The sequence below is a fragment of the Papaver somniferum genome, chromosome 3 (assembly GCF_003573695.1).
Source record: "Papaver somniferum cultivar HN1 chromosome 3, ASM357369v1, whole genome shotgun sequence".
In the NCBI taxonomy this organism is placed as follows: Eukaryota; Viridiplantae; Streptophyta; class Magnoliopsida; order Ranunculales; family Papaveraceae; genus Papaver; species Papaver somniferum.
The window spans coordinates 17,028,789-17,040,422 of record NC_039360.1 but is presented as its reverse complement, the minus strand read 5'-3'; the positions used below and the strand labels follow the sequence as shown (position 1 = coordinate 17,040,422).

The following is an 11,634-nucleotide window of genomic DNA, read 5'->3' as shown; positions in this document are numbered from 1 at the left end:
AACATGGCAGGAGTGACAGAAATCAAATTTATTACTTAAAACTGGAAATGAATATTGCTGACAAACTTTGGAGACCGTACGCAACATAGGATGACCTAGTCGTTGGTGCCACAATGGTAGAGTAGAGGAGACATGTGCTTGCGGCTTTATTGAAGGTGCTAGCATGTCTATACCCGAGAAATCATAGAGACCATTCCTATTCAGCCCTCGCAGCAGTGTTGCCCCCGTTTGCTTGTCCTTCACAACAAAGTAAGAAGTGTGAAACTCAAAAAATACATCATTATCCTTGCAGAATTGAGTAACTGACAGTAGGTTTGTTTTTATTTCTGGAACATGATAAATGTTGTTCAAAGCGAAACATCTTGACTTATAGAGGAAAGAGGCATTACCAACATTGGCAATGTTGAGTGCATTACCATTACCAACGTGAACTTGCTCAGTTCCATCATATTCATGAGGAATAGTGAGATTCCTCAAATCTGCAGTAAGATGATTAGTAGCCCCCGTGTCTGTGACCCAACCATTATCATTCTGACTACCTGGTAAAGCAATGTAAGCAGCAGACTGTCGTTGATTGTCATTACTTTTGTCATAACGAAACCATCAACGATTTGCAGTGTGATTCCTCTTCTTACATATTTGACAGACTTGATCTCCCTGATTACCTCTTGACTGCTGCTGTGAGTTGTTGTTTCTTGGGTTGCTGTTGTTGTTCCTCCTGTTGTTCTGATTGTTATGGTACTGATATTGAAAGCCATTGTTGTTGAAACGTCTTTGATCAGGCTTGCTACTGGCAGCAGCAACATTAGCCAGAGGTTGCTGCAAAGACTGTAACTGTTGTTCTAACCGCATATCAAAGGTTAGTAAATGAGTATAGAAGCTATCTATAGTCAAATTTTCAGCAGTGCTCAATGAAGTTACAATTGGGTCATATGATTGATTTAGACCATTACTTATGGCATGTTTATTCTCATCGTCTGAAACTGTGCATCCAGATGCAGTAAGCTGCTCAAATAAGCTTTTAGCTTCTTGCAAAAATTGTTTAAGAGTTTTGTTACCTTTCTGTAGTGAATGAAGTTGTCTTTTTAGATTCACCTGATGTGCAAGTGTTTTTGGCGTAAAATGGCTCTCAAGCTTATCCCAAACTTTTTTAGCCGTATCCAGTCCACCAACCTCAGCTAGCACTTCAGGTGTTAGAGTCGAGTTCAGCCATCCAACCAACAGAGAATCACAAGCCTCATGTTCTGTAAATTCTGGATTGATTTCATCACTGTCAGGTAAGGTTCTAGCAGGTTTTTCTTTAGTTCCATCAATGAAACCAGTGAGGCCATAACCTTTTAGAATAGGTTTGAACTGTGTCTTCCAAAGAAGATGATTTGTTTCTGTGTGTTTGAGAGTTACCAGGTGATGAATCTGGATTTGTCTAAGGCTAGATGTTGAAGCCATTAGTGATGTTGTAGGGTTTTGTTGGGTAGTTGTTTTTGTTTTTCTTTCTGCGGAAGCGTTGGATCGACAAGCTGATACCAACTTAGAACACTGTTTTTGGTAGAATATCTCCCACACCAACCTTGTGGAGATTAAACTCTTATTTATACTAGGGATTAGGTTACAGAGTTTTGATAAACACAAATATCGTTACTGACTCTTAGAACGAGTTTATTGCTAACAATAAAAGGAACGACTATCTTGCCTATAGACTAGCTAACTTACTGACTGACCGAGCAGAGAGTCTTGAGGAAGACTCTCTGTTATATGGTTGACAACATGGATAGACTCAATATGCAATGGTTACTTACATTATTAGGCTTTCTTGGACCCCACTTATGTTTCGCGAAAGATCGCAGTTTGTGTGATACTGAGGAAATGAGTTCCCAAGTCGTTTTCGGTTCCAGGTCAGTCCTTCCCGAACCGATACAGACTGTGAGTACCTCAACTAATAATTTGGTTCTGAATTCTAGATTTCCAGGATTTCTAAGTAGGATAAAGAAACAAACAAATAAAATTATTATCTGTCAGTGACCTACTGACCTCTAATGATTTTAGATCGTTGAACACAAATTATGTGTGTTGTTTGGGATAATAAGCCTGAGATGCTGATTCGCTGTATACAAAAAACTAGAACCCCGATGCAAACTCTATTATGTAGAGATACCAGTATGGTTTCATAGCATATATTCTCATACGAAACTGCTATGCAGTCTTCTATATTTATTTTAAATATCGTCAATAAAAGTGAGTTTACAAATTCTTTGTTAGTTGCAGTGTTTGTAAATTTCTCCATGTTGTTTCCTTTTGTTCATGACATTTCCCATGCTTTTCGGGCAATATATTTGGAGTTTAAGGGGCTTTTCTAAGTTGGAGAAAGCACTTCCTAGCTGATGGCAAAGGCGCTGAGGATTCTAAAGAAACTGTTCAGGAATGTGTTGCAGAGTTCAACTGTTCCATCACTAGCAAGTATGTCGTAAACTCTGTTTTAGTTGCATCCCGTTCAATGTCCGGTTCAAACATATAGGAAGGAAAACTGTGAAGTTGGAGGGAGAGACCGATACAAATATATTCAGTTTAAAAAATAAACTTGATGTTTGGCATCATCCAGTTTGCTTGCTATAGTCCTTTTCTTTTAACATTGTCATGTTTATGTTAAAAATAGTTTTGCATGCCTTTTAATAAGTAAGGGGCCTGGCTGAGACTATAGGACTTGGGTGTGTTGCTGACAGACTATCATGGGGTGATCGTTCTTGATAATAGAGGAGGGGTAGCCCCATTATTCTCTCTCAGGTATGATTCACTGGCTACAACGTTTCTGTTGTTAATTCAAAAGAGATGATTTGTTAGAATTTAGAAAGTGGTGCCAGTAAAATGTGATGTGTGTCTTTAGCTAAAATAAGATGTTTGAGTTGACGCATTATTTTTTTGGTACAGGTTGAGAATGATCATGGGCCATTCAGTCAAGCATTCGGTGCTGCAGGTCAGGAGGCGTACATGAATTGGGATGTAAATATGGCAGTTGGAATTCGCACAGGGGTGCCATGGGTGGTGGGCAAGCAAGACGACGCTCCAGATTCCGTAGTAAGCAGCATTTCTTCAGGGGTTCTTGAAATGGGTGTAGTCATTTCCTTATTAAATTTATTTTATGTCACTGATACGCTATTACTAAAAGATCAAAAGAAATTTATTTGTTTCTGCATTTGGTTTTCACATTTTCTATGCCATATTTTTCTTTTCTGCTTACTACTTACATTTTTGTGGATCTAACATTTATTATGGTCATCAAATACATTTCTCTTCGCAAAACCGATCTTCCACTTGACCTGAAAGGATTATTATATCCCCTGGATGCGACTACGTTATTTTTGCATTTTTCTCTTTTTGTTCCAGCTCTGCAACTTTGAGCGGAACTACTTAGTAAGATGCACCCAAAAGATCCAACTGATGGTTTAGAATATTCAATTGTGGCTTTTCCTTTCATTAATCAGAAATGACTGGGTGAGGCGAAGTCGAGCCACAACCAATCAAAAATCCTAAGAGACGGGGCGAGGCGGAGCCGAGCCACACCAAATAAAAAATACACCACGACGGGGCGAGGCGGAAAATGCACCGTGATGGGGCGGGGCGAAGCCGTGCTACATCAAATCAAAAATCCTAAACGACGGAGAGAGGCGGAGCCGAGCCACACCAAACCAAAAATCCTAAACGACGGGGCGAGGAGGAGCTGAGCCACACCAAATTTAAAATGCACCGCGATGGGACGGCGCGAAACCGACCAACACCAAAGAAGAGGCGAGGCCACGCCACATCACACATCACACGAAACCAATAATATGGATGAGAGAGAAAAAATGACGGTGGATGGTTTATGGGTCCGCCCAGTGCGTAGCACGGGGACAAAATCTAGCCATTGGAGGGAAGCATATTCTCCTGTGTTGATTTTAGGTTCTTCATTTTACGGTTTGAGATTGTGAATTATAACAATGTTTATTCTTTCATCTATATGAATTCAGTCAGATCCCTAACCAGGTTTGAATGTTTCATTAATAGCGGTGGTGAAGGTTGCAGGTAGGGTTTAAGGTTTGGTTTTTAGGGTTTAAAGCTCAGGACCAATTTGGTTCAATTTAATGGCTGTGAATCACCGAAATTCCATCTTTTTCGTTGAAAACTCAGTACAACCTAAAATCATTATTCAAGAATTTGGATCTGTAGGGTTTCACAAACTTTTCTTGAAGTAATGAAGTAGATTATTCAAGAATTTGGATCTGTGTATGCCTATGAGTAGTCAGAGAGAAACAGAGAATTATTTGATTGGTAAGATAAATCAGTAGTTTCATTTTATTTTCAGTTTACTTTTGAGAAAAGTTAATGATTTACCTGTTCTTCATATGCTAATTTGGCTTAACAGGGTTCTTATATGTTATAACATGTTTGAAGTTTGGGGTTTTGATTTTTATGAAATTATTGTGTTTTGGATAATTGAAGAACAGATTTTATTGAAGAATTTAAACTTTATTAGGTTTGTGATATTATTGAATTTCCTGTCAGAGTATTATTGTTATAATATCATAAGGTTTCCTATTTTTTGCATTAAGTGAAACTAGATAGTGTGAAAAATGGCCAAGTGAAAGCTTCAGCAGATTCATAGTTTCTCATTCAATTGCTTTGTTAATTGGTTATTTTATTTTTGTTAAAAGGTAATTGTAGATGTGTCTGATATAGTGATATGTCGATGTGCTTTGAATATTTGTCAAGTAAGAAAATGATAGAAATACAAGTTAGATTATGATTAGTTCAAACGGTAGATTTTCCATGTGCAGGTTTGAAACTGTTTTTCTCTCCACCAGGTGATATATTTTTTAAGTTCAGCTATGCCGTTATGTATATTTGAATACTAATTTTGGTATATTTACTTTTAAAAGTAGATAGTTAAACAACTTACAAGAAGGTGTGTTGGTTAACACCATTTTGCATAATCGTATTACATATTATCCAAAGGTCTGAGTTATGCTTTGGAAATTCAATAATAAGTTCAGCTATGCCGTTATGTATATTTGAATACTAATTTTGGTATATTTTCTTTTAAAAGTAGATAGTTAAACAACTTACAAGAAGGTGTGTTGGTTAACACCATTTTGCATAATCGTATTAAATATTATCCAAAGTTATGAGTTATGCTCTGGATTTTGCTTTAGGAAACAAATCATTAGTTCAGAAATTTAGTTTTTTCATTCCTATCCATGGTCTTTATAGAGTTATGCCAAGCACATCCGCAATTTGTAAGACCTACATATTGCTTCCCTTGGTTTCTTTTCTATCGGTTAAACTTATGAATATTTGTTTTATGTTTTAGAGAGAGAGCTGGATGGAGCTAAAGTCAGGGAAGATTGTGTTGTAGCTGTGGTTTCTAAGGGAAAAGTGGTTGAATACCCTATTACATTGTCTGTTAGCTACAATTTGTGACTTAACTATTAATCTATTATTGTTTATTTTGTCTCCTATGTTGTAGACTTATGTAAAAATAACTCAAATTATCCCGATTCTACAGATGCCAATGCATTCTGGCGACGACATGGTTGATGATTTGGATCTCAATGGTACAACGACGTCAACTCTATACAACCCTGCCTTTGATCTATTGTTCGGCCAATCCTGAAGATGTTTTGATCGTTGAAGATGAAAATGGCAATACTGTGCTCTCAAATCTTCCGAAGATGGTACCTCTCCTCCTTCCGCAGTAAGTAGTCATTTTTCTGAAAATCTATGTAGACAATTACATATTTGTAAGTTTGTTTAACATAGGTTTATAAACTGAATGGCATTCCTATATTTATGCTCAGCCTAATTTGTGAAATGGGTGGTGTAATAGGTATTCTATAGATAAAAAAACCCCTTTATTTAATAAATATGTCTAGAACAAATAAATAGGTATTCTAGCACTCAATAGATGTATGGTAATGATATGGTGCCATTGAGTATGCATGGTTGCGATTTCACGAGTTGATTCGGGTGCACTGAACAATAATGTGTAGGATTTGGGTTTCAGAACTTACTTTAGTTATATCTTCATGAAATAAAGTTGTAGTCTTTGTTGCAGTTGTTCTCTTGATGCTCACTGACGAGCCTCCATACACAATCAGCTAATTTAGTTGGGCTAGAATACCAATTATTTTTTATTGTTTACGGGATGCAACCTGCTAACAATCTCATAAAAGGTCTTGAATGCAAGTTATTTTCTAAGCACTGGACTGCAATTTATGTTAGATTGTTTCTTCTGATCTAATACTAGCATGTTAATTCGTGTTGCCATGAGTGTGAGATAGTCCGGGTCAACTGGGAACCCCCTACCTATCAGAAAGCATATGCATGAAACATGGCTCTTGCGGGGCAGTCAAGTGTGCTTTAGCAACCTATATGTACCGACATCCTGTAACAATGGAACGGCTAGCAGCCTAGCTAGCGCATCCAGAGGTTACAAGTTTAACACAATATCTGTAGACGGTATTTATCTTCGCAACCATAATGAACATAATAAACACGGTAACCTTACAAGTTATAACCACTTAATTGCCGTCTTTCCCATCGTACAAGGTTTTTCATATAGTCTATTTGGTGTCTTTCAGCTGATATATAGGTAATTGCCACTATGGTCATAACTCTCCCGACGTCCATTATATCTAATGAAGTTCTTAGAATACACAATTTTAAATTGGTTTGGACCATTTCATGTATGCATTTGAATTGTATTTGATGACAGTGCCAATGCTAATCATTTTATATGGTTGGATTTTCCAGTGATGTCTTATAAAAAACATTTGCAAGGATTTGGTATCAAGTTAGGATAGAAGATATGACATCCATCGAAGCTAATGAAGGAAGAATAAACAGAATATTAGGAATGAGTTGCGGATCTGCAGTAACGCGTCCGACTAGCAAAACTTGACACTCTAAAAAGATATGAGACCAGCATTTCCAAGAGCTACGTCGTCTAATTTTTTGATTTTTGTAATAGTATTTTTTTTAAAAGGATCAGTTGTTTTTAAGCCTTGGATCCTCATGCTCAAAAAATGTGTAATTGTAGCACTATGACAATCTCTTTGGATCCTCATTCTCAACATCCTTTTAAATTAATTGGACATGTGAAATCTAAATTGAATTTTGAAATGTTCAATTCCAAGTTTCCAAACAATTTTTTCTTTAAAATATAGTAAAGTTGGATTTGATGCTGATACTACAAATTTCCCCTATATTTTGGTCAGATATTCTAGGAGTAACATTTTAGTATGAAAAACCTAATTGTGGATTTCCCCGAGAATAAGTTCTCAATAAATGATTGTATTACATGACCACTAGATTCATAATAGACATAGCTTATGCTTAGATCAATGCGTGTGTGAGGCGAATTCTAGCCACACCAAATTAAAATTCCTAAGCATGAATCGGGGCGAGGTGAAGCCGAACCACACCAAATCAAAAATCCTAAGTATCAAGGCGGCACGACACCCCACGGCACCAAATGAAAATGAGGATGGTTTTCGGGTCCGCTAAGCCAAGCATGCATCAAGACGGGGCTTGGCTGAGCCAAGCATGCATCAGGACGGGGCGAGGCGAAGCCGAGCCACACCAAATCAAAAGAATCCTAAGCACGGTGCATAGGATGGTTTCGAGTCTGCCCGGTGCGTAGCATAGGCACAAAATCTAGTGTAATTGAAACACTGTTATTGGTATGGGCTAGCCTTGTTAGCTCACTTTTGTTTCTGTTTCCCACTTCTTTGGAGAGACTCAGTTTTAATTTAATTTTGCCCTTCGCCGCCCAAAAAAAAAAACAAGAATGCCATTATGTCGAAAATGAAATTTATTACATTTCCAAACTTAAATACAGTACCTCTAAACAATGACATAATATTGGAGAGGATTAGGATCACCCTTGTAACACTTACACACTGTAGCTTCTTTCTCTTATTAATTATCGACTACTACTACGTACTAGTCGACCGATTGCAGGAATAATTAAAAATCTTCATCATCATCATCCACATTGAACAATTCAACGCGAACTCCACCAACAACAACCTCACCGTTTCGAGGGACCAAACTCGCAACCAATTTTTCAGAACCTTCAGCTTCAATCTCTTCCAGTAAAGTGCTAATTCCCAGTTCCAAACTCGAGTCGCCAGCATTACTATTGTTTGATGATGCGTGCTGAGCATGAGGAACTTTCACAAAACTTCCGGCCAATTCTCCGTTATGGGGGCCGACTAATCCTTCGATTGGTTTCGCCACATAAATATCAAACCTTGCCGGTGATCCATGTGGAGCGTCAATTCCTTCTATAACTAAAACTTCAACTGCATCTCCTTTCTCATCTCTGCTTCTTGATGTCTTTGGCCTCTTTACTAAGACTCAGACTGTTTCTGTCAGCGATTTTGGTTGAGATCCAAACTCGGAAACCGGGGAGAGTTTCAGGGAGGCTCCTTCACTCCTCTTCTTTGCTGCGGCAGTCAGTTTCTTGTATTTCCGGCTAATGGTTGTCCATGCAAGTGGTTCCGGACTGTACGAATATCTCAGGCTTTCTGGTGTAAGTCAATCCTTCACCTTAACGTTCACAACTTGGCGATTCTCATCATAGAAGATGAAAGAAGATTCAAGCCAATCTGGGTCTGAATTCAACTTTCTGTCCACGGAGTTTACTATAAGTACATCGGCGGCATGTACATTCCTTTTGGAGTATCCCAGTTCCAGAAAGGAATTGCAAAAGTATCGTCACCGATAAGTTTTCCGAGAATTCTCTCCCAAAAGTAGAGGTAGTAACGGTGCCATGGAAGGAAAAACCAACTTCCATGAATTTGAAGTATGGTATTACTGTTCAGCTGATCAAAAGCACCATTGTAGTAAGTGCAATGGATGGTAGCTTGTTGCTTGTAACTCCACGGATCATCATCTGTTAAGGCTTTCAACTTAGCAATGGCCGCTTCAAATTTCTCGATATCATCAGCATTGTATTTGTGTGCTGCTTTCCGGACTCGTAAGGGCTCTTCAGATGACGGTGGTTTGAAGTCCACGATTTGGGCTGTGCTATAAGGTGGACAACAGCCAATTTTCTGGTTGGCTGGATCGGCCGAAGTATCAGTTGCAAGATGACATTTTGCCAAGTCTGGGGGTACTAAAGGAGCACCAACCGCATTATTATTGGTGGCAATAGCAGCAGTGGTTCCGTATATACCTCCCAACCGTAGTAGCACATTTCACCTATCAATGCCATTAGTGGGATCTTGTTTATTTTGCTGGTTGAGTTCACAACCTATAGTGTAGGGTGCACAGTTCGGAAGATTAACGAACCGGCGGGTGTTCGACCTTGAGTTTCTCAGAGGGTTGCTAGAAGTGGTGGGAGAGGAGATTGTCGTGGTTGCTAACAATGAGAGAGACATCGGAAATGTATGTGTATGAACCAGAAGATTAAGGTTCAGTGTGTGGTGACTGAAACGTAGACATGGCTGTGCTTTTATAGACAAGTAGTATGGAGGGTCTGTCTGGAGGAGTAGTAAATGTGCTACCTAATCCCAGTTGATATTTTTCTTTAATCATCAAGAATAAAAATGGTTACATATATGCTGGAAAATACAGAAAAGATCCAGACGGATCAATGTTGATGGTGTTGCTTTGCTCCATAAGTGGCACTGCGCCACCAAATAAATGTCTTTCTTTTAGCTACATTTATGAGACGTGTGGCCGGGCTCCTATCACTGAAATATTCCTTTTTATCTGCTGAAACCGGGCAGAACACAACAGCTACATTCCATGCAAGTTGAATCATTATTATGCAAATAATAATGGTGCGACATAAAAGCTTATCCTTGTTTCTAGCTGCTCATACCTAATGTCTGCAACCATATTAATTTCATCAAGTCTTGGCAGTTTTATTTTTTCTTTTTTTTGGCAAACCAGTCGCACGGACAATTTGTTAGGGGCAAACCGGAAAGACACTGTTACTGAAAATAAAAAATAAAATTGTTAATCACAAAATTAGTTATTTAGAAACATATTTAGAGAAAATGTGTATGACCTTTCATTTTTAAACAAAACGGTGAGGACGATCCGAAAGCGTATGATATCGGAGATGCATAGTTTTTCAGGGAAAATGGGATAAGAAGGGGAAGGAACAAGGACAAGAAAGAGGTTAAAAATCATTGTCGAGTTTAAGATACGAGGAAGACGCAGTTCCGTTTTAACTCTGGGGACCGGAAGCAAACGTACAAGATCGGGCTCATTAGTTTTTGAAGATTCGGTTTATACAAGTGGTTGGATAGTGGGGGTATATGATTATAATACTCGTAATTAATTAACAGAAAATCACTGTAGCGGTGTGTGCAGGGCGATGATCCTTGAGTGCATAGAAAATTAAAGTTTTTGACATCCTTCAACGACTTAGCTGAGAAGTCTGGTATGGTGGATAAACTCACCAACATATAATCAATGCAAAGTAGCTCTAGCAGTGCTAGATCATAATTGATCTAGCGGCACGAATATCTAACATTTGGTATTACTATCTAAACCATAGTTATCAATTCCCGACTTTTTGTTGCCGTATTTGTAGACGAAGTCAAATTTCTTTCCGAGTAAAGCTCATGGAAATAAGCTTCCAGAAAAGGTACGAATCTGGTTGTACTCGTCGAAAACTTATCAATCATGTGCTCGTAGAAACTCAGTGTGATTCAGTTCCAAACACCGATTCTTGTAGGAACAATGAATCTTCTTTCAAGTTGAATACCAATAACTCTTTCAAATTACTGACCGATGACATAGTTACTTGTTTGTACACTAAATATTCTACACCAAAAATGGGCTAACTTAGGCCTACATAGCTCCTCCTATTAGCTAAGTGTGGTTCATTGGCCCTAAAGGCACTCTATGTGCAAGCCCTTGTGCAACAAAATAAACAAAATACCTGCCTAGGCCTCATAAGATTTGTACATAGAAGCCCATGTGCAATGATCCAAGTCAAGACAAGGAGGGACCAAATCACCTCTGCCACATCAGTAACAATGGCCAACCAATAGGTGACAGGTCAGCGCTAATGCCACGTCATCAAATCGGCGAACCAGAACGTGACACGTCAGCATTGCCAGCCCGTCAGCTGAGAGGTGCCACATCAACATGCCATGTCAGTACAAATGCCGAGTCAGCAAGTTCTGCTCGATGACATCATCAGATACCGATTCTGTTAGAATATACCGTTACCGTCAGAAGATTCCGTTAAGGTTAAGCAGATATCGTTATCTCTAATGTCGTTAGTTGACGCCGTCAACTGCATCAGCCGATGACGACGGCATGACGTCATCGACAGAATCTTCATCTCCTTCGGTTCCGGTTCAGCAGCAGATCGTCGGCGACTGCCTGCGACGGTCATCTTCTCCGTCAACGACAGGTCATCTTCTCCGGCAGGTTGCAGCAGCAGAATCCGGCGTCCAAGCCGACGACGGCGTTCAGTGGCGGCAGCGGCGGTAGTAACGACCGGCCAGTTCTTCCTGATTCAGTGTGGCGCATGCAACATATTATGGTGGTTCCCTATTCGGTATAGCACGAAGCAATTTAAGACCATAGTCCTGTTTCGGAGTGGCGCGGAGTAACTTAATAGCATGATCCCGA

At 39.1% G+C, this 11,634-nt stretch overlaps 1 protein-coding gene and 1 pseudogene across 2 annotated transcripts; one reads left to right on the top strand and one right to left on the bottom strand.

The window, feature by feature from the left end:
• The first annotated feature begins 3,863 nt into the window (after nt 1-3,863).
• LOC113360962 lies at nt 3,864-7,144 on the top strand. 2 transcript variants are annotated; one of them, XM_026604373.1, is made up of 5 exons: nt 3,864-4,056; nt 4,201-4,302; nt 5,342-5,429; nt 5,537-5,725; nt 6,784-7,144. In XM_026604373.1, the coding sequence occupies exons 2-5, from the start codon at nt 4,260-4,262 to the stop codon at nt 6,794-6,796; spliced, it is 333 nt and encodes a 110-aa protein (XP_026460158.1). In that variant the 5' UTR covers nt 3,864-4,056; nt 4,201-4,259; the 3' UTR covers nt 6,797-7,144. The 2 variants fall into 2 exon arrangements, with proteins under 2 accessions (XP_026460158.1, XP_026460157.1); XM_026604372.1 differs by lacking the exon at nt 3,864-4,056 and having other exon boundaries at nt 4,063-4,302.
• A 738-nt stretch (nt 7,145-7,882) lies between these two features.
• On the bottom strand, nt 7,883-9,416 carry LOC113359062 (annotated as a pseudogene).
• Nucleotides 9,417-11,634: the final 2,218 nt, after the last annotated feature.